This window comes from Grus americana, chromosome 1 (genome assembly GCF_028858705.1).
Source record: "Grus americana isolate bGruAme1 chromosome 1, bGruAme1.mat, whole genome shotgun sequence".
NCBI lineage: Eukaryota > Metazoa > Chordata > Aves > Gruiformes > Gruidae > Grus > Grus americana.
The window spans coordinates 41,165,544-41,189,333 of NC_072852.1; the positions used below are offsets into that span (position 1 = coordinate 41,165,544).

A 23,790-nucleotide genomic window follows, 5' to 3' on the forward strand; every position below is an offset into this window, starting at 1 on the left:
ATCCTTGATGAAAATTTGAAGCTTAAGGTCTCCTTAGAAAGGGACACTAGGCCTTTTGTTATCAAGTCACTGTACAGCCAGGCAAGAAAGGTAACAAAGTAACAGTCCTAAACATAAGACAAGCCTAAGCTAAGGAACATATAAGACAGCATTGGAAGTGCTGCAACTCCTGACAGGGTTAAGCTTTTCTAACAGCAGAATGGGTAAAATGGTGTCACACTAGAATAAACACCGCAGCCATTTAGGTGTTGCTACAGAAAGTTAAACTGTTTATCAGCAGAGTTTTAAAGACAAATTTTGAAAAGTTGAGCAACATGTCAAGTATGGTAAATGCTGGCTCACACATGTTTTTAATAAAAGTAGTAAATACTGCACTTAAATGGTCTATGACTTCTTAATTCTGATCCGTACCACAAGTCTGCAGAAATCAGGATACCACTCTACTACCATGAAGAATGGGTTTGAGTCAGCTTGTCTGACACCGGTTGTGTAGTCTGCAGGAAAAGCAGGCCTTTAAAAGGGGTAGTTGAAGTTTTACTTAAAATTCATGCTTAAATATAGTTGTCTACTTAAGGTGCAGAATCACCCTCCATCCCCCTGGATAAAACCCAGCATTTCCCACTTTCCTTCAAGAGGGCTGCTTCATGCGTAACTTCAGATGAAGTGTTTTGAAAGTTCCTGGAAGTTACATGTCACAAACCACCACTGTTTCAGTGGGCTGACAGTATCGTTCTGCAATGTACATGTAGTGACTTTGGAAAGTGGGCCTCATCCCATTAAAGGTGAAAAGGACAACACAGAAAATGTACTTTCCATTACTGAAGTGGTATTATTGACAGGAATAGTTGTTATGGGACAGACTTCTGTGTACCTGAGGCAAAAGGAAGAAAAAACCCATTGAGATGTAGTTATTCTACATCCACAACAGGTAGCTTAACCACATTTGCCTACCTTTTGATCAAAGTAACAAAAAGACAACACTTTTTTTAAAAAAAGGGCAGCTTGTATTGAAAATATCTCTGTAAAAACACCTGTAATGCTACAAGGTAGTACCAATACAAAACAGATCAATATTAACTTTCTTTAAATTGTTAAACTTTATTATAAATTAAAATTTCTTTACAAAAAATTGCACATAATTGACCACTCTTAGGTTCTGATGCACTGGCATTTGCAATAGTTTCTTTAATCTTCAAGTTTAATAGTCTCTGCCGTGAGTCCAATGCAGAAAAGGGCAGTAAGCAACCCTCTTAGAGCCTTCAAGTGCAAGAAGCATACTTGTGGCCACGGCAGTTACATTTTCCTTAAGAGCGGCTGCTTTTGTTTTAAATCCTGTAATGAAAAAGTCTCAAAAAAGGTTTAAAAAAGGAAAAACCCAAAATGGACTACTTGCTTTTTACTGTAAACACAGCCCAGTAAATTAATCCCAAACACAGATCTCTCAGGCATCAGTGAGAGTGTCAAGTGAATCAGGAACAGCAAAACAAAGAAAACAGAAAATAAAAACATAAAAAAATAATGTCTGTCATTTTGATTAACTATACTTACGTACATGACGTTATGAGAATCTGGCAGGGCCCAGAAGCAAGGCCAGACAGGGAGTTCATTTTTCCAGAGGAGGGTCATGTTAATTGTTTCCAGGTTCAAGGAAAGCAGATTGGAGACTCGATACGCTCAGCAATACTCATCTGCCTTACACAGATCTTAGGCATGGATCAGCCTGAAGAATCATTCAACTGATTTTGGCATTTAATAGGACTTATTGGCTGACCGTACCCAGCGTTCAGTGATTCTTGCTTTCTGTTCTGTAAGTGTTTAAATTTAAAAGCTCATCTAGGCTGACTCCAACCTCTTGGCACTTGGAAACTAGTTTTCTCAGGTTATCAGTTTTACCTCCTCCTGATGCTTCAAACAAGAGTTGCTGTAAGAGATGGGGAAGCAGATATAAGATTTAGCCAGAGCTTGAGCATCACCACATCTATGGATATGGGATATGCAGAAAATTTATATGAAACCTCAAACTGAATCATAAGGAGAAAACATTACATCTTTCCACAGTGTTGCACATAGAGGTAACTTCTGAAGGGCTCTCTGATATAAATGATGGACCTGTAAAATAAAAACAAGTATTAGAAGTCACCACAATTTCATGCACTCAAAAACGAGCGATGTGAAGCACAAATATTTTGCAATAATTTCTAAAATGTTTTTTTAAAAAGTTTCAAAGTTAAGCATTAAATTGCTACTAAATGCCAAGGCAAGTTAACATCTGACCTTAATTCTGACCCTTGTATGCACATGATTAACTACATGAGGACATTCTATTTTGCTTCACAAGACTCTTGCCTCATTCACTGCACAGGATGGAACTCTCAGGGAATGAAGCGGCTTACTGAATATTTCTCTTTAACCACTGAATATGTAGTCTCAAGGTCTTGCTTATTGCATACCATCCCAGCCCTGCAATGAAAATAACTTTCACAGGTTTTTCTTCTTCATCATCTAGCTGTGCTTTAATAATCAGTATGCATCTTTGCAACTCTCTAAAAAGAAAAAATGGGGGGTTTTATGGGTAGAAATAGAGGACCAAAATGTTTAATCCAAATATTTACTCAAGTCTCCTTCAGCCACTGGTATCTAAAGTACCAACTTCAATCAGAGAGTCATTAGGGGAGGTATGTGTTGGCATTTTAAATACTCATACTCATTTTTATATTCCTTTAGCAAACCTTTACATGACCTCTGAAGGGAATAAATGACAGGTTCTCCAGGAACAGGATATCCAGAATCTGAATCACAATTCAATTTTAAAACAATATCCTACTAGAAAATCCAGTTATCTGGAACAGTCACTGATTTGCATAAACAGTTTTAAGTGCTCACTACATCCCAAACTAAGCTGCCCTCACAAACACACACACAAACCCAACTACACTGTGTGTGCCTACCCAAGTGATTTTACTCCACACGATATAGTCAGGTGGTTGCAGAAGAAAACCGCAAGATTTCTTCTGGGTGTAATCCAGCTACGGTGTTTTACATATGCCTTCATTTTAATTGGTTCATTTTCTTTAAGGACCCTTTTTGATTCATTTGAGATATATTTTTTTAACTTTCTAACCAAACAAAGCAGCTATCTTTTAAGTCACCAGCCTCACTATAGGCAGTGCCTTAAAATGTAGTCCATCTAATACAACGACTGAAGCAGGGATCTGTGACTAATTACAGATTACACCAAACCATCAACACAGAGACAGAATTAAGGTTGAATAGGCAACCATGCCTTTGATATCTCCTGACTTTGAACCATTTGATCTTACAAACCAAATAACTGTCTGTTTGGGGGTGCATGTGTTCCCTTTAAACATTCTAGGAGACAGTAAAAAAGGAAAGAAAAGATTTCATATGTGAGTCTAACAATAGCCATGCTACCATTATGGATCAGTTAAAGCTTTAATATCATTTCAAAAGAAAGACCACTGACAGAAGAGAAGGATGCTGAGAATCAGCCACTACAAGAATGACACAAAACAAGATACAGCAGAGAAGTGGCTCAGAAACACCACAAACAAGTGGTGAGTCAAATCCAGGGCCTCATGATCCCCGCCAATGCACAGCATGTTTCCACATATTTTGAAGGTGACAGCTACAATACCAGTAAGATCCATTCTGTTTGAACTGAAAAGTGACTCAGTTGCTGTGCTGAAAACCTCTTGTATAGAGTGTGATAGAAATATTTCCCTCTCCAAAGTACCAATGAGTAAACTTGTTATTTTTGGAGAAAAAAAAACACTGATGTCTTTGGTGGGGTCAGGAGCTACTCAAACTCTACATGCATTGACTTGGCAGACCCACCCTTCCAACAACTTGTAAAGATAGTTGTTAGTGCCTTCCAGAAGAGCAATCCTTTCTTCCCTCTACTGTATTTTAAGTGCTAGCAATCCCCTCTAGGTTAAACAAAAAACCAAACCACCCCAAAAAACCCAAACCAAGAAAGTACCCCACCAAAAGTAGGAGAAGAATACAGTCCCCCTGGTAAGGGAAAGATACACACAACCAGTATGCACAAGTACTCATGATATAATCCATTCTACCTTGATTACCAAAGATATTTTTCACACTTGAGGCAAATGCTTCGCTGTTTGTTCATAGAGTATTTCAACTCTAGAAATCTTCGGTTTAAGAGATGACCATTGGTTTGGATAAAGCCAAGGTATGCAAGTTTTACAGAATGTTATAATTACTCATTTTAGTAAGCTGTATTGACTTACTTCTCTTTGTCCCATTAGAAAGCATTCGGCAGCAATGGCTCTGAGGAAAAGAAATATATACAAATATTTATTCTTGAATGACTTTAAATGCCATTAATGGCAGAATACTGACTGTGGAATGGAATTACAAATTCCTTGAGAAGAAACTGACTAACTTCCAATGATGTTACTCTACAGTGAAAAGATAAAATAGCCATTTTTTAAAAACAACCTTACATGAGCAAGACATTTCAGTGGTTCCCCATTATGAACAAACACTGAAGAAAAAGATCAGTTCAGCATCACTGGATAATGGAGATTACTGCTATTGTGATATATAAAGGGGAGGGTAGAGAGGGGGAGACAGAAGTCAATAATTGAATTAAAAAGACAACTTGTAAATACATCATTCATATTTATCTGCATAATATCCATCCACATAAGTTTCCCCAAGAGGGAAATTCCATTTCTCATTTTAAAGAAGTGACAGTACCTCTGTCTGTTGTAATGAACAGTTACCATTTAAATAATAAACTAACAAAAAAGAGACTTCCAGTACAAGCCCAATTGGAAGGACGTTTAAGATTTACCTTTGTGATGTAAACCTTATAAACAAAAGCAATATCTATGAAAACAGATGTATGACTGTTGCATTACATTTTCCAGATGGCCAGGCATGTTGGGATATTATATGTAAACATCTTGGCTTGCAGTTTCAGAATTTGAACATTGCTCTCCTCCCAGTATTGCAGAAGCAGTCTGTAAAAGGCATTCATGAGAAACACTGCTCTAATCACTGGGAACAGAAAAGCAATCCAAAGATACAAACACGTTAAACAAAATACATTCTACCTAAACTGAGCCAAGACTTGCAAGTAGGAAAAAACCCAAGCCACCATATACAATAATTGACTGAACACAGATACACTTTCACAAGAACAACTAAGTGTGAAATCAGAGAGAAAAGATGATCCATTTTTAGCATGCAAAAGGTAACAGTATATTTGAAAGGAGGCTAATTATAGTCATGTGGTTAGAAGATACTGTTCAGTCAGTTCTGCTCACCCATTTCATGTAGTATCAACATTGTCTAAGGAAGCTGCAAGTTCCATCTAGACAGAATCGCAACTTGGTTTAAGATGCAGCAATTCAACTTCATGTGCCAAAGGCAGGTGTGTCATACTCTCCCCTCGCCCCCAACCACACACACTTATTTCAAATCTTGCTTTGAATTCTTTGGGGTCACTGTTGATGATGAACAGTAAGTGTTTGGGGACTTTTCAAAATTACTCAATCAAATGTTCATGAGTTCACTGCAGCTGAATACAGTAAAACACGGACTCTCTAATCCTGAAAGAGTACATTTTGAAATACTGTTCAAGTAAGAATCAGTGTGATACTTACATTAACCGTTTTTGTTTCCAGTAAGATTTTTTTCAAAAACTAAGAATGGTTTATCTTTGCTAAATAAATGTCAAGTTAAGCCTTAAGGTAGCACTGTTATACACTGGTGTATCCATTTTTATTTGTTCTATGCTGGAACTATACTTTTAATACACCGTTAAGTAACAAGATTTTAATATATATTGACATTTGTCTACACACTTGAAATTTTGACCATTTGTACTCATCATTTACAATGCAGAGTTAATTCCTGTATAATTATAACCTTTCTGTAGATAGAACAGAACCCTGTCAAATACAAGAAAGATTGAGATTATGTCAGAAGGCACAATATGCCTCAAGCAACATGCAATAATAGAAGAAAAGTTTTACTTTTGTAGTAGAAAGCAAGTCATGCATGTCTTGCATAAAACCCAATAGTTTTGTTAACCAGCTATTTGTCTTGATTACCAGTATTTTTACATACCTCAGTGCAAGTCCAGGATTAGCAGGCATGGTAGAACAAAACCGTTCCAAGGTTTTGGAATGTTGAGATTTTGGAATGCAGCTCAAATAAAAAAGAATTACCTGTAGAATTTGAATTATAAACATTAATCCACTTTATAGCTGTCTAATTTTTCTAAGAATAATGGAATGACAAACTATGAACATTATGACTAAAGTGAGTTACCACCTACAAACCTTATCAACTATAAACCCTGTCCCTCAAGGGTACAGAAATCAATCTGTATAATAAAAAGTTAGTGTCAAGTTTCTAACACCACATATTTTAGTCCTTCTAGCCTGCATTTAATGAGTAAGGAGAAATGCACTGTCTACATAAGTGCTCAACTTGTTTTTAATCCTACTTCTACTTTATTTCTTCTGTTTCTCAACCACTGTAATTTCTATGATCAAAATTGACAGCTTAAATACAGTTTCCACCTGCCAGTGTTACAGCACTGCAGACCCCTCTTGCTCATTTTCTCTCTTCTCTAGGAAAGAACAGTTTGTTATTAACAGCTGTATTTACAGTATTAAGGATATTGTACTAAGTTTCTCTTTTCCTTACACACCCTTTCTTCAAAAGGTCACTGCTAGACAGTCTTCTGCTCAGAACACTACTGTTCTCAGATACTTGTTTCTTTTCCTATGAATTCCTAGCTCTCAGTGTTCCTACACTACTGGTGCATATTTGAACAAGTAAATTACAGGTACCTGCTAAAAGGTCATCCATCTCTCTGCTTAATTAATACTATCCACAGACACATTTTTACCTTATTATGAAACTCATAATTGGTCCAATAATCAGCAGTACTAAAAGGAATTGGGTATCGTGTGGGGACTGTAACCAGACATCTGTTCACTAGGTCAGTAAAAAGCTTGAATTCTTGAACTTTGTTGTTGGATCCAACAACTTTGCTATTGATAAAAACAAGGTAACTGGAAGAAAAAAAAAAAGAAAAAAAGATGGTTCTGGTAGCCTTCACTTAATAGTTTTGAGATTAATTTACTTTCCTCCCTTAAGAACTTACTCCAGCCAGATGTTCTGAACAGTTTCCTGCTGCATCACTGCCCCCAGAGCTGCTTCATAAGCATCCAGTGCTTCCCCAAAACTCGCATGAAGAGACTGGCACAAACTGTTTATATTAAAAGTTAAAAAGTTTTGCATGTCATAAACAATGCATGTTCTTACACATTAGGAGTAAGAAACAATGAAGAATTTCCCATTCTAAGATGCAAGAAAAAACAGTGGTTTCAGTTTAGCAGCATTATGGACTAATTTACCAGGTAATAAGGAATAATGCAGAAACCATGCAGTTTAAAATGCAACTCAAATAGAAATGAAATATTATGAATTGTCTTCTACTTTTGTAAAGTACCCTTTTACTAATCCTTTTAATAGGGATGCTCTGACTGCTACAGAATGGAGACAAGCCTTGAGTTTCCATTTGGAAAGCTCCAGAACAATAAATTTCAAAGTCAGATTACAACCACTTGAGAAATGGTATCAGACTGTAGCAACAAAATTAGTGTTCTGAAACAAATGCTACTGGGGATCTAGGGCAGAAATACGCTGATTATGTCAGGGGAAAAAAAATAGTAAAAAAAACCCTTAATGTTATTCCACAGGTCCTCAAAGAAACACATGGTCAGACCAATATATAGGACCTCGCCAAAGACAGAAGCAGACACATTTTTTGACTAAGATTCAGTGAACAATCCCTATTTCAAAGTGTAAGGTAACAGTGAAAAAATGGCAAAGTTTTCAGTAAGTAATAAGAGGGGGAAAAAAAGAAAAACCTCACGAAGAGGAACACTACAGAAATGCAAAATAAGGCAGGGCTGATGTTGCCACCTTACTACAGAATCCTTACACAGAGTGCCTGATTTTACCCCTGCTTTCCCCAAGAACTACAAACTAAATCACCGATTTGCTATTCTAAAAAACTGTGTATACATTTGTGCTCACACATACACATGTGTACACACACACAATGATCTTTCCAAGAAAACATTGTTCCTGAGCTTTGAGGCTTTGCTGATTTCAACCTGATGATTTTTACTTGGTAAAGGTGAACTTTTATGTCTTTTGTCCTCTGTACCGAAAAAAACCAGACAGATACATAGGCCCAAATACCTCTGCACTTAGTGTAACAAAACTCAACGACAGAAACACTCAATTATTAGCTCTGAAAGTAATTTTGGCCCTTATTTCAAGAGCACCAATTTTCTTCTTAGAAGCAGGTGCTAAAATACAGGTGCATCTGAGCTTAAGGTCCCTAACGTGTGACCTCAAGTGCCTTTCTAACAGTGTTTCTACTGTGCAAGTACCAAACTTAAAATTGAACTTTGAAAGAGTTATTTTCTAAAAAAAAAATTAAAAAATTAAATTCGTATTAATGGACAACATAAAAAGAAAACATTAGGATAACTTATCTAAACCTTATATAAAGATTTTCTTGAAAACCATACATTTTACCTGCTTATAAGTTGTCCACCAATTAAAAACTATAATCAACAGTGTTGGAGGAGTTCTGAGGAGTCCTCACTCAGTATCTGAAGCATTATCATCTTTGCCCCTTTACTTATCTGAAAGGCCAAATAGCTACTTGTGAAGATTGACAAACCCAGACCACAAAGTGGTAAACTTCTTAAACAGCTTAAATCAACATCTCAGTAACACAGTTATACTAGTATAAATTACAGATGACTAATACTTTGGTGCTTCCCAACCCTGGATATTGCTGCTATCAAAAGAAACAAAAAAAAAGGTGGAAGAAACAAAACAAAAAATATGTGTATACATGACAAGGATCTGTCACCTTTGCAATCTCTTGCAGAGCAAAAGGTCACTTTGCTGTATTACTTTGCTATGGAGGGGCATCTGTAGCTCGTTTCAACTTTTATAGTCTGTTGATGGTAGCTCCATAAACAGCTGAAACAGTGGGTCAAGAAAGGTGGGGGGACCAGGGCTAAACAAAGTTAAACACAGTGGGGGAAACTATCGTAAAATAAATGGGAGACAACTGAAAGCCAGAAGAAAGCAACCTAAAACAAAACAAAAAAATAATTTCTGAGATGAACACACCTGTTACTGTTCCCATAGGACAGAATTTCTGAAAGATTTCTCAAGTGGAGAATTTAAGTTGATGTGCAATTCACAGTTCCATGAAATTGTCTCTGTTGTGCAGCAGGCAGGTAGGTTCTCTAAGGACTGGCAGATCATTTATTGAAAGAACCCAAAGTGATATACCCTTAGGCAAATAATGAATGTTCTGCTGTTGAAAATGCAATTTACTCTGACCCAATAGCTGTTTCTCAGAAATACTTTAGAAAGTCTCACCAGTAGATCTGCCACAGATAAGGGATTTGCTGGTTTACAATATCATCTGTAAGATGTTCTTTATAGAGAGGTGATGTAAATTCAATTGGCATTGGAAAATTCAAGAGATATCTACAAGAAAAAAAGTATAATAAACGAGAATATCTCTCTACATGGAAAAGTGCTATGTGGATGTAACATTTACTTATGAAATTCAGTTTGTGGGATGTATTAAAAGGAGACACACTTTTCTTAGATCTTAGTTTAACTCTATCCAGACAGAATTTATACAGAAACCATTACATGTAACTATAGAGATAGTTAATATAGAAACCATTTACTCCGTTATGTACAAAGTTAAATGTTGCTTTGTATCTCAGACTTCCACCTCCCCACATAAAATACATTGAGTAAGGTACAGTCTATACAGTCAGCTAAGCTACATTGCCAGTACTAAATTTAATGTAAACAGCAATAAAACGTAGCACCTAACTTGGAGATAAAAGCATTTCAAAGTCTCATCTGCACAAGCATCAGCACAGAAAGTCTTCCTTTGAAGGCCTTGAGAGACATCTATTTTAACTTTTGTTGGAGTGAGCCTAAAGGAGGGCCACGAAGATGATCAGAGGGCTGGAGCACCTCTCCTATGAGGACAGGCTCAGAGAGTTGGGGTGGTTCAGCCTGGAGAAGAGAAGGCTCCGGAGAGACCTTACAGCAGCCTTCCAGTACCTAAATGGGGCCTACACGAAAGCTGGACAGGGACTGTTTACAAGGGCATATAGTGACAGGACAAGGAGTAATGGCCTTAAACTGAAGGAGGGTAGATTTAGATTAGATATCAAGAAGAAATTCTTCTCTGCGAGGGTGGTGAGACACCGGAACAGGCTGCCCAGAAGAGTTGTGGAGGCCCCCTCCCTAGAAGTTCAAGGCCAGGCTGGATCAGGCTTTGGGCAACCTGGTCTACTGGAGGGTGTCCCTGCCCATGGAACTAGATGGTCTTTGAGGCCCCTTCCAACCCAAACCAGTCTATGATTCTAAGACTATAGGGAACTTGTATATTTCAAAACTTCAATAAGTCTCTCAATTAGGTGCTAAAATTCAAGTGGAAAAATCAGCAGGTTAGATAGAAACCTGAGCCTTTTCAGCAATAATAATCTGCTGATTAATAGCATGCTGGACCTCTGGATTTAGGGCTTTTGCAAGTGCTTAAATGTAGTACTTTAGGTATGCAATTTTAGGCTCCTAGCTTTGAAAAAAAAAAACAGAAAACCAACAAAATCCACACCAATTTTGGCATACACGTGATTTGATTTTCATTCCCCAAATCCAGATGTTAAACTTGTTGGCTGTTTCATCTTTAAGTGCTCATGGTTTTACAATTTAGTGTATATGCACAAACAACAAGTACAAGCCTTTATAAACCACCAAATTATAATCCACTGAAGATTCAGCAAAACACTCCAAGCTAAAAATAGATGAGTTCAAAAGTTCTGGACTGTCTTGTTTTTTCAAGAAAATACCAGTATTACCAAAGTTTAAATAGAAAAAATATTCTAAATGTACCTTAAGAGATCCATAGGACCATGCTCTTGGCATGTATTCTCAAAGAAAGCTGCCACAAAATCTTGCAACAGTGGAAGAATACTGCTTGACCTTTCCTGTTTTGGTATTTTTTAAAAAGAAAAATATTAGACATCAATCTGAAAATGACAAGAACAATTTAAGCACAATAACTAGCAAGTGGCATGTCTATCTCTGCAATGCTCTTAACTCTCTCAAGAATGAAGTCTAACTGGGTCAGCAAGTAGCAGAAAAAAGCTGAAAACATTACAGGGTTTACTGTTAATGTCTATTTTCCTGCCTAAGGATATTAACACTGGATTAGAACAATCTGAACTGTAAGTTTATGATTTTATGTAATTTCTTTGACTATCTTTGACCACAGCACTAATCTTGCCAATTTATTTTTCCCATCTATATAAAGCAGTACTAGATGTTACAAAAATATCATGAGGATCACTTAATATGGTAAGTGTTTGAAACACCACACAAAACCGAAACTCTATTAAGCCAGCAGACCAACAAAATGAGTCGTGGACTATTACCTGTGAAACAAGGAATTTACACAACTGATAAAAGATTTCTGCATTCTGAGGATTCCTCTCAAAAGCTCCAATCCACACTTTGTAGGCATTGTCACTCTGATCCATCTGCAAATACAAGGTGGCCAAACTCTCCAAGAGCTGGCAGTTGTCAGGGCAGATCTCCAATAAAGATCTACAGAGTTCTGCAGCAGACTCCCACCTTAAAGAAAAGTAAAGGTAAGTTTTCAAAAGAACAGAGTTGAGTACTCCAATTAAAAATGTCTTGAAACAACTTACCTTTCAAGAAGTTTCAGCAAAGCTATCATGTTTCTATAGAGAGGAAAGCAGATAGCTATTCTTTTGTCAGCCTCAAGGCTTTCATCGGTACATGTTTTGACTGCATCTTCAAAACAGAAGTATAGAATCAAGCCTTTAGACCTCAAGCAATGTCAAAGTTATTTGAAGCCTTAACATAATAAAAAGTCTCATTTAACATACTAGAAATACTTAAGTGTGGAAAGATATTTCTGAGTGTGCTGCTTTTGCAAATTATTAAAAAAAGGAAGATGACCATCTTTGGAAAAGCTTTCTTAACACTTATCACCGCAGTGCAAAGACAAAAGTCTTTCAGAAGTTCCATCCCTCATTCGTTTAAAAAACAGGAAACATCCTACCAATTAAACATTCAAGCCACATTATAGGTAACAGTTATTACTATATTTAAAACTACATTCCAGGATTTCCAGCATAGCTGAAAGCTATTGAGACAAAAGCTAATACACGATATTATTTTTCTTCTTAGCCTAATAAAAAGTTACTCAACAATGAACACCTCACTATCATGGCTAGACTGCCTTCACTCCCACAACTGGGCTACTCAATTTATCTTTGATTACTTCCATACTGCATTACTACTTGCAGCACAGATATATTCTCAGTGGCAATTCAACATTGCTGCTAGCTAACACTGACATTTATACAATGCTATTATAAAGTCCACCTCTGGCAGCACAAGAATTCAATTTCTTCTAGTATCTTCATTTTACATCTTTTAAAAAATTAATCAGTTTACTTAAACTTTGAACGAAGACAAACACATGCATTGCTCTGCCTCTTCTAAGGCAACACACTAATCTTCCAGGAAAGTAATTTTCCAGTAGACACATCCCATTGCAGGGATGGAGGGTTAAGAGACAACTCCAACAGAAATTTGGCTTTACGCCTGCATAAGCCCAAGAAAACTAGCAGTGTCATACTGTCACAAGCCACCAGTCTTTATCTTGATAGAATATCCTATTTCAGAGAAAAAGCTATGGCTTTGAACCATAGATGAAAAACGTCAGTGTGTGTGTGTTGAGTACCCGAGAACACAGACTTTCCTTACTGCTCTGTTCAAATCCAGATGAAATATTCACTGGATTAATCCCAATGGCTTAACATAGTCATCAGCAATATTGCACTGCCTTGAAAATCCAAAAGTTGGATAATATTGCTTGACTTACAACACCTGAGTAATGTATTAAGTAGTTTACCTCCTTAATCTTACCTTCAAACATAGCTAATAGCATATCAGGATCAGTCTTCACATCTTGAACCGTTTGCCATGGTATCAAAAATGGCTCTTTATTCATGATCCTTGAAGGACTGACATTAGCTGGATCATAGAACTTGACTGGGAGAATGCCGAATTCAGTTAGATGTATGTAAGCCAGCCAAGCCAAGCAACGGTCACTTACAGTAAGGTGTTCTGATATTACCTTTTCATTTGCTGTTTTTAAAGCATTCTGTAAAGGTTAGAAGAAATATAATGTGTTTCAACCATAAAAATCTTTCAGACTTAAGAATGAAAAAAAGGAAACAGGAAAAATAAGTTTTAATATTCTCAAATCTTTTCCATAGAAAAGACAGGAACTAATTGTTACGTGAATCATGATTATATTTGGCTTACGTAAAAGTGTGACGGTATTCAAATTGCATGCATAATTTCTAGTAACAGGTTTAGAAAAACTGTAGAAGATTGTTATTTTGAAAAGTGAACAGAGATAGACTTTGATAGTGTCCCCCAACATGTGTTCCATTTTTCTACTTAATTCTTAGACAGTTACTTCTAGTTGCACAAGAATAATATGTTAGGCTTTAGAGACAACTCATCTACAAGTTGGATTCAGTGTGCTATGTCCTACTGGGTTTTAGGGGTCGGGGGTTTTTTTGTGTTTTGTTGTTGTTGTTGAGTTGGTTTTTATTGAGTTCTAGTTATCCAGCTACCAAGTTACAACTATCCAAGTTTACTGAAAGCACCACCATCTCTAGACATATTGTTTAAAAAAAAGTGTTGGAAATGTTACTGAGAATAAAGATATTGCTTCAAATTTTCCTACCAGTCATATACAAAACTAGAATAGCCCACTTAAATTGGCAGATCCCAAATAAAATCATTATAGCATACAATTAGACAAAGTCTAAACACAATTGCTCGTAAACCAGAACAGAATTTCATGGCTAGCGATGTGCCAACATTTTTCTGGATAAATGCAGTACTATCAAAGAATGTACTTTCAAGGGAACAAAAGTATTTGCAAATTTGGGCAAAATTCAGCAGGACGTTTGTCCCGTAGTAGGTGAAAACTGAACTGTCAAAAACATTGATTTACCCTTCAAAATATTTACTTCAGAAAATTTGCTTTCAAGTTTTCAAAGAGACACATTGCTACTTACTCTGAAGTAGCATTTACTTAGAAATTATATTCCTTAAATACGGTTAAATCTCTCCCCAAGACATTCTTTTCAACTACACATTTCAGACAAATATAAAAAACCTGGAACAGTCTGATTTTGTGATGATGCTCTAGAGAAAGGTAAGGGAAACCAGCCCATGTTATTCTCCCATATACACTGGATTTCCACATCAATTCGACACAAATTGAGTTTTTTCTCCCTCTGTTCTTTTTGTTTGCTCACTCAAGCATTCAGAGTTCCATTTATCAGTACTTCTGTGTTAAGAATAGCTTTTGGAGGAAGTCAACAGAGCATTACACTTTTTTATTTAAACTGGAGCTAGTAAAAAGCATTACAGCCTTAAAGCACACAACTGGGAAAAGTGTTTCAGGGTGTAGCAAGCAACAGGTGCCACCTGCTGGTAGGAATGAAAAAAACTTGCAGTTGAAACTACAGTAGCTCCCACTTTTAGTAGGAGCTGATGTCAGCACTTGATTTCTCACCCTCATCCACCACTTCTATTGCCTACAGACCTGTAACAGTAACCTAAATTCTTTCTACAGTCACAACAAAAGCCTGAGAACTCCATGACTTTGGAGCTGACGGAATCAATAAAGCCTGATTTAACAGTCTTCAAATTTCGGAGCAGGGCAATACTGTTAAATAACATCATACTATGCTCTTTCCCAAGGACTACTGGTTTGATAATTTCTGTAACAATAAACATTTGAGTATCTGAGGCAATACATTACTCAGAGGCCCTTGACTGCAGAAAAGCATTCTATGGCTTACCAGAAATCAAGTAAAGCAATTCCCTGGGAATTTAGAAACTTAGTAGTCTAGACTATTAGCTACAAAAGTAACACAGAACAGGTAACAAAAACCCCAAAGGTATATCCAACTTTTATAATGGCATCACATCTCAAAACAGAAGTCTCCTGGGGTGGTAACCTGGAAGTTACCTGCAGCAGAACAAGAGCATTCTGATGTCTTCCTGTAAACAGGCTTAAGTGAACCCTGTACAGGAGAGTCTCCAGCAGCTGAAAGGACACAAGATTTGGATTTCCTTCTCTCCCACTCGCTTCCATCAGGAACTGGAGCACCCTCCCACATACGTAGTCTTTTCCCTCAAAGGAATTCTCCAAATTCAAAAACTAGAGAAAAATAATTCATATTAATAATAATAATAATAACAACAACAACCAGAATACTAGTAAAGCTTCTAAGTTAAAGTTTAAAATCACATGAAACACAAACTTTGGATAATGTCTTTCAACACATTATGAACTGTATTTCCCTCCCTCACACCAAATTTTCACATTAAGCCTCAAAAACCCCTCTGTTTAAATACTAAAGATCAAATAGTCAAAGTTACTTTTTGTTACACTTAAATTTTGCAAGCTTAAGTAACATCTTGATTTTAAGTAACTTTTATTACCTGAGAAAAAATGATGATTTCTACAAATATCCTGCAAATAGAACTTTGAATCACTTCATTTTCTGAACAACTTTTGAGTTTTCAAAAAGCTGTAGTATTTTTCATTTCACACTTCCCCTGTCATACGTACTGGTCTCCTATAGTAGAAAATGCACACTTACATGAACATTTCATATATACTTTTAACTTACTGTCCACCAGATCTGATAAGAAGGAGCATATTCCACTGCTGTTTCACACATTTCCTGTATCTCCTCCTTGGTTCCTCTTTTTGAGAAGAGTCTGAGGTAATGACACCAAATTTCAGGATTTTCTTTGTTGTTCTCAAGGGCTCGAGCCAAAACATTTAAAGTAGAATCTAAACACTCAGATGATGAGCTGTAAAAATGAAAAAAGCACATCAACTGTGTTAGTATTATGACTTACACAATAACGAATATGAAAATGGCTGCTGACACAGTCAGCCATCTTTATTTTTTAACATGCACTGTCCTTTACTATGAAAATTTCAAAGTTCCAGTAAGTTTTCATCCTTCAAAGGTTATTAGGTGCAATTACCATAGTGCATGGAAAAATGTTTTCTAGGAAAAGAGCACCAATTCAAATAAGAATCTGATTTAATTGAAAAGGGTGAGGTTCACCTGTAAGCAGAAGTGTCAAGGTGTAATCACATGAAGGCATTTACATCATACAGACTTAAATAGAAATTTCAAAGGCTTCATAAAGTAACTTAGAATATTTGTGTTACATATTTAATTTACTTTCTACAGTCAAATACAAGCCTTTAGTTCAGGTTTCTATGTATGCCATACAGGTTTTCTCTGCCTTTAAACCATTAAAAAAGAAGATTTTACTTTTTGATATAACTATCATGAGATGATACCAGCAAAGTAATACAAGATTATATCAAATAACTGACCATAACCACAGAGCTGAGCTTTAATTCATAAACAAACTTCCATAAAACCACAGAAAGCTTCTGAGGTCACATTTATTCTGAAAACATCTTTAGAGATTACTTTGTATAGACATTTATGAGACAAAAAACACACATCCCAAAATAAAACTAACATAGTTAGCCATGTATAAATCTGAAGCTTTCCCAACCCCTTCTATCACCACAGCCACCTACTAAACCACTCAGTATCTCTGGCAGGGCGGAAGGCAGCTGCTTTAAGAAAAGGATGTACTGTCTTTCATTAGGTTTTCTCCCTTCTTTTCCTGATCTTTTTCCAAGTACACTTATTTGGATTTCCTTTAGAAAATGTGCTCTTCTCACCCTGCCATTTACTGGCAGTATTTTCTTTGAGTGTTGGCCTTTCCAGTTGTATCCCTTTTAGTGTTCAGGCAGGTGTTGATAAAGCTGAACTGATCTGCTGCTGCATTTTCCACTATCCACAGTTTACACAAGGCTTTCAAAAGAGATCTGCTCCTCTCCACATTCCTCCTCCTCCCTGCTGCCACTGCTTAAGCCAGTACCTCACTATTAAAAAAGTCAATCTCTAGAATGAAACCATCATGACAGAATTGCTACTGAATTCCCTGCAGAATAACTGAAACAGAAACTAGAGAAACTTATAAATCCCAAAGTTAAAAAACTACAAAATAAGAAACTGAGTGTTCAACTGGACCATTTCTACAGGGATAAAACCATAAAAACAGTTATGCTATATAACAAAGCTTTCTGATGAAAGTAATTTCAAACATTCTTCTAACCATTCACTCTGTAGAGGAGAAACTGATTTGAGTTTATTGGTCCACTACTTTATCACTGGATGTACAACATTCCACTGTAATCTTGGTAATACATTACGTTGCGCACTTTTCAAACACAAGAAATTATTCCTCCCACACTATTTTCCATCAATGTCCATTCTGAATCAGAACCTACCTAAAGATAAATCATCAGTGTAATTTATTACTTGCATACTATACTGCATATAGCAGAAAATCCAATCTATTTTATACACCTACTTTTAAATAATTTATTAATTTGTGGCATTGTTAAAGAAAGTTCTTTAACATCAGAAAGGAAACTTGATCGTAGCAGCACAGGTAAAGTACAAAATCAAGTCTAAAATGTAGCAGACTTACCCTTCATTTTGATTCAAGTATTTGTATGCAAGTTTAATCCAAAGCTGTACGTCACAGGGGTTTTCTTGAACACTTGCCTCCAAGTTGGAAATGTCATCAGTCTCACTTGTGAAATAACGGACATCATCGGGAGTCACTACGGTATCAAGAGCTGGAACTCTTTTTTTATGCTCTGTGGGATGAGCTGCAAATAAAAAAAAAATTAAAAAGATGTTTCTTTTCAAAACAGAAGTGACATGTAAGATTAGAACTCACACAAGGGGTGGCATTTATTCAAGCACAGCCATTGACCAGAGTAAAATCATTATTTCAACATCCTCTAATGCTTTAAACTGTGTAGCCTCATGCTGGTTTTTGTTGGGATAGAGTTAATTTTCTTCATAGTAAGTAGTATGGGGCTATGTTTTGGATTTATGCTGAAAACAGCATTGATAATATAGAGATGTTTTTGTTATTGCTGAGTAGTGCTCACACAGAGTCAAGTACCCCACCAGCGAGCAGACTGGGACTGCACAAGGAGTTGGGAGAGGACACAGCCAGGACAGCTGACCCCAACTGACCAAGGGGATATCCCATACCATATGATGTCATGCTCAGCATACACAGCTGAGGGAAGGGGGGGCAGGGAGCACATTTGGAGTGACAACCTTTGTCTCCCCAAGAAACCGTTACGCATGATGGAACCCCACTTTCCTGGAGATGGCTGAACACCTGCCTGCGATGGGAAGCGGTGAATTAATTCCTTGTTTTGCTTTGCTTGCATGAGCGGTTTTTCCTTTACTTATTAAACTGTCGTTATCTCAACCCACGAGTTTTCTCACTTTCACTCTTCCGATTCTCTTCCCCATCCCGCCAAGGATGGATTGAGCAGGCAGCTGCGTGGTGCTGAGCTGCCAACCGGGATTAAAGCACAACAGTCCTTTCTGGCGCCCAGCGTGGGGCTCAAAGGGTTTGAGATAACGACAGGTTTGATTGGAATGTGCTAGATCAAATTTATAGCTGTTATTGCTATTAATTGGCAGGCTCCTGTGCTTGCCGTGGGGCTTGTTTGCCTTACTGTACAGTAGAGTCTAGAGCTCATTAGTGGCTGCTCTTTGCTTTCATTGCTTGCCGTAGTGCTGTACTGCTGATCATCTTACTGTGCTGTGCCTGGGAACATTCTGATAACAGCGATGGTGATGCGCCTGGGCCGGCAGATGGCCAGGGCATCGCTGCTGTTCCTGTGCTGCTGTACTGGACAGGCTGGGACTCCTGTGTGAGCTCGAGTCAAAAGGGACTGTGACCTGTGGATGAGTCCACGTGGGAGCAGGACACCCCGAAGCATCTGTGGCCGTGAATAAGTCCACACCAGAGCAGGTACACCTCAAAGCGTCTGTGGCCGTGGTTATGCCTGTGCCACAGCAGGTATAGCTCTGAAGGGATTGTGGCCCAGGGATAAGTCCATGCTGGAGAAGGTACACCTTGAAGCATCTGCAGCTGTGGGTAAGTCCATGCTTCAACAGGTATACCCTGAAACATCAGTGGCTGCGCATGAGGTCATGCTGGAGCACCTCAAAGCATGTGGCCATTGATGAGCCCATGACAGAGCAGGTACACTCCTGGAGGGACTGCAGCTATGGGTAAGGCCATGTTGGAGCAGGTATATCTCTGAAGGCATTGTGGCCCATGGAGAAGGCCATGCTAGAACAGGTGCACCTCAAAGCACCTGTGGATAAGTCTGTGCTGCAGCAGGTGTACCCCTGGAGAGACTGTGGCTCATAGATAAGGCTCCTCTTGGAGCAGGTACACCCCTAAGGCACTGCAGCCTGCGGATAAGCCCCAGCTGGAGCAGGGGCAAGGGGAGGAGCTCATTGCAATGTTAAACCTGATGGTCTGGTCCAAAGGGACCAGGGGTGGAGACTGTAATGGTAATACCTTTAAATTGTTGTAACCCATGATTTGAGTTGCATGTTATGGGAATTACTGTAGCAGGAACCATCTGAACCAATGGAGGACAAGCCTTACAAGAAGCAGTGCAAGTGCAGCAATGACCTGACCTGGCTTTGGTTGCCAGTAACAAAGAAAACTGATTATAGTTCATATGTGAAGGCAAGAACTAAATAGCAGTAAAAGTAAAATAGATCTGCTTTGATCAACAGACACCAATTAAGGCAGTTCACTAGGCAGCATTAGGAAATAGCCACATCTGACAAGGAAAAAATTTGTCTCAATTCTAAAATTTGCTAACCAATCCTAAAGCTTCCACCTGCACGAGTCACATGTGAAACACTGTTGGGTTAGTGACACTCTAGCAAGATTCCAAGTCTCAAATGCCATTTCACAGCAGCTTTTAACTCCTGACCTCAACAACAAATTATAACTCTGTACAAATTTAAGACAACTGAACACATGAAGTTTTACTACTTATAGTTATGGGAGGGAAAAATAAAAACAAAAAACAATCCTAATGGTCTATGGGCAAAGCTGAAACATTCTAGAGAAATAGTTCCTTATACTCCTTTTAAGAACAGGTAAGTAGAAATTCCACCTTAACTTCCAGTCATACATTATACTAGATTATTTTTTTCCTTAAATACAACAAATTCAGGCCAAATTTTACCCAAAAATTTATGCAAAATGAAATTTGCAGGAAATAACAAGTCAAGAGAGCTATCAAAAGCATTGTTTTTCTTAGGAACCACTTCAAAAATTAGGTGTTGGTAGGTATTTCCCCCCCACACTCTTTTTTAATGGGTGCCACACATCCAGATTACCATATTTAATGGGTCCAACAGACTGTTCCTCTTCACTGCTGCTACTATCTAACAGAGGTTTTCTCCAGTACTTCGGTCTCCATTTCCTTTTATCTTTCCATGTTGTAAATGGAGGTGCTGTAAACAAGCAAAGTAGTAGTAGTAGTTGTTTTCTGTATTCAAGATTAAAACATCGTTACTAAAAAAGAATTTACATAAAAACATTCTGTAAGTAAGTTTCAACACTACTTATATTTTTTTAAAATAAGTCACTTTTCCAAATTGGACTCAAACTATTATATTGTTGCCTTAAAACAAACTCTGCTGCCTTTATTTTACCTTAAGTAGAATTTATAATACTGAGACAAATAAACTAAGCAACAACAAAAAATATTTTTTGTTTACAAAATCATGCAGGTACTAATATAATTAAAAAAGGTTGTATTGTATTTAATCTACCAAGTTACTTACTGTGACTTTTACTCTCATTGACATTGCTGGCCAGAAGAACAGCCATCTGATCCACTGACATACGATCTCTGTTTATACCAAAAAGTTTTTCAACATATTTTTCTGAAACAAGAATATTTGTTTCTTAGGTAAAAACAGAAACAAAAATGGATAGGTAACTTAACAGCAATTTAGCACAACCTCTGCTGAATTCATGAAACATGACTGCTTCAAGAGGTATGGTAATTTAACATACTAGAAGAAATGAAAAGCTGAGAAAGTTGTGTTTGGCAGCTTGCCTATATGGCAACAGCATTGTTACAAAATTCCAGCTCCACTGAAACAGATTGGTCCAGTAATTACAAAAAGTAGTGAGAAAGGGGAGAGGAAATGATTCCATGCCTATTGCTCCTCAATCCCCTAAATCCCAGCAATAGTTTGTTTTTATTTGGGTTTTTTGGAGGTTTTTTACTTGTTTGGGTTTGAGTAAGTGTTCCACAGATCAATCATTTTTTTCTTCCTGTAAAGACACCAAGGTAAACTACTCACTACAAAAGACTGAACTGGACAACAACAGAAATGTATTTTTTTCTTATAGCTGTATCTTATACATTGCTTTACATCAAAGACCTTGCACCCAGAGCTTTTAGTGACAGCCATTCTGTTCAGAAATGAATCTTCACATACAAAAGTGAACAAAAGACTCTTAAAAACCTGTGGCAGTGTTGATTTCCTCATCAGTGCTTTTTTCTGAACAGCCAATCAGTTCTAAATTGTAAGACAGAATATCCTGAAACAGCTGGTTACGGCTAAGAGTGCAGTCTTTCATGTGCTGCCTAAAACAAACAAACAAGCAATTAATCTATTTATCACAGCAACAATTTAATAAGGCTTGTAACTTGAAAGTTGGTTTTAGTACATACTAGGGTGAGGCATAAAGGAAATCATACACACAGAAAACACTATAGCCTGCTTCAAAATTTCCGCCAAATGTGTCTAGGTCTTCTCAAAACTTAATCCTACATCAGTAACTTAATTCTAGTTTTCATTATTTCACTATAGCCTTACTCTTTAAAATAAAATTCTACACACTTGCTTCATACTAACACAAAAACATAGTTTTTAGAACTTTCCAGTTCAAACAAGGTAGTTAAGAATTAGGTATCACTTTGTATTTAAAAGATTCAAACTACGGTTTGATGGTAACAGCTAAAAGCTGACCGCCACCAAAAAGGGCAAAAAAAGAGCTTAAGTCCACTCCTATTACAAGTTTCCAGTAATTAAAAATTTCCAAGTTGAGTTTATTCCTGACGAATTCATATCCATTTCCTCTTGTACCAACTTTTTAACTATATTGTACAACATTGTTTAACAAACTATTTTTAATGTAGTTTAACACCAGGCTTCAAAGAAACAAACTTAACCAGTATTTTCCCAGAAAACTAGAATTCCACTGCTACAATAGTTGTGGGGTTTTGGGTGTTGTTTTTTGTTTGATTGGTTTGGGGTTTTTTGCTTATTTATTTTTTACATAATCACATAATATCTGGTATATGCTTTATTGTGGTTAGCAGCACGATTCATCTCGAGCATGCTTAACAGTATCAACCACAACCTGAGATTCCATGATTGTCTGAAGTTATGCTGAAGTTATAAAGCAAGAGGAATCCTGTTCGAATTACAAGGCAACGAAAAAGTGAAGTATTCTTTAACAGTCTATATTGCTTTTCTAAATTTACATCTAAAGAGCCTCCTTTCTTCATGGCTTAGATGAAATGTGTTGGTTTTTTTCCTGCCAACCGAGTATCTGCAATCAGGTATTAAAAATAGCTTTGCTTTCTAGAACCTATGCATAGAATCATAAATCTTTTTAAAGAAATGAAACCTTTTTAAAGAAGTGAAAAACATGCCTATTTTGGTCTTTGAGACCAAAGAGAGGTTTAGTTCAAACAAAATTAAAGAGAACTCACCACTGACAGTCATCATCATTACATGTGCCTGTTAAATCAAAACGGCAGAAACACTGTTTTGGCTCAATCATATTGCTGTATGTTACTGAACTGAGGTACAGTTTTTCCTTGGTTCGAAAATACGGACTAAACCTAAAATGAAACAGTGAACTACTGTGACAAAGCATAGAAGGCAAGATATCTGTTTTACTAAACAAAACATTTTAAAAAATAATCACTTTCTTCTGTATTAAATATCATTATTTCCAAAACCCTACTGCTAACCAAAAGCATCGCTAGCTAACCTATGAGTTAAGAAGGTGAAAACGGTGAGAGAGAGGGAACAAAACTACTTCTCAATCTAAACAGATTCTGTTCTAGCATGTTCTGTACCTAAAACAGAAGAGATTCATTCATATAAAAGCACGAAGTTTAGCAGTGACCCAGTAGGGAAAGCAAACTACTGAAATGGATCTAATGCTGACTACAACATGAGTGCAGTTTTTCTAGAACTAAACTGAAATTTAGTGTCAGAGAGAAATATAAAGAGAACCATTAAAGGATAACCTGAAAAAAGTGAGAAAATCCACATCAGATTTTAGATTATATAAACAAGCAAAAACTGATCGGAGCTGAGCAGACTAATGCTTGTTTTAAATATTTTTAGCTAAAATTTGACTATATCAATTTTGGGATTTCTAGCTCCTCAAGGAATTGAAGCCATAACCTACAAGAAGTTAAAATGAATACTCCTGTGAACATAACATCCTCCATCTTTTGCTACTTAAGATTATAGAAATAAAAAACCTGAAGCACATGGTAGGATTCAACTGTTCATTTAAATTCCAGACTTTTGTTTTCTAAAATTT

The 23,790-nt window shown here is 37.0% G+C and overlaps 1 protein-coding gene across 12 annotated transcripts in view; it reads right to left on the reverse strand.

The window, feature by feature from the left end:
- Positions 1–986: 986 nt before the first annotated feature.
- ZFC3H1 (zinc finger C3H1-type containing) overlaps positions 987–23,790 on the reverse strand; it is a 48,444-nt gene continuing 25,640 nt past the window's right edge. For 2 of the 12 annotated variants that reach the window (XM_054801818.1, XM_054801652.1), the window contains exons 17-35: positions 22,943–23,074; positions 21,687–21,808; positions 20,994–21,095; positions 20,544–20,660; positions 17,791–17,974; positions 15,888–16,074; positions 15,221–15,412; positions 13,090–13,327; positions 11,841–11,946; positions 11,565–11,763; positions 11,023–11,117; positions 9,481–9,591; positions 7,169–7,273; positions 6,911–7,076; positions 6,121–6,221; positions 4,908–5,009; positions 4,272–4,311; positions 2,047–2,109; positions 989–1,921 (exon numbers count right to left, since the gene is read on the reverse strand). In XM_054801818.1, the coding sequence (XP_054657793.1) occupies positions 1,784–1,921; positions 2,047–2,109; positions 4,272–4,311; positions 4,908–5,009; positions 6,121–6,221; positions 6,911–7,076; positions 7,169–7,273; positions 9,481–9,591; positions 11,023–11,117; positions 11,565–11,763; positions 11,841–11,946; positions 13,090–13,327; positions 15,221–15,412; positions 15,888–16,074; positions 17,791–17,974; positions 20,544–20,660; positions 20,994–21,095; positions 21,687–21,808; positions 22,943–23,074 (2,500 nt within the window). In that variant the 3' untranslated portion in view covers positions 989–1,783. Of the gene's footprint in view, positions 5,601–6,120; positions 6,222–6,910; positions 7,077–7,168; positions 7,274–8,616; positions 8,727–9,225; positions 9,392–9,480; positions 9,592–11,022; positions 11,118–11,564; positions 11,764–11,840; positions 11,947–13,089; positions 13,328–15,220; positions 15,413–15,887; positions 16,075–17,790; positions 17,975–20,543; positions 20,661–20,993; positions 21,096–21,686; positions 21,809–22,942; positions 23,075–23,790 lie in introns of those variants that run through there. The other 10 variants (XM_054801733.1, XM_054801568.1, XR_008573949.1 and 7 more) reach the window with 10 other exon arrangements.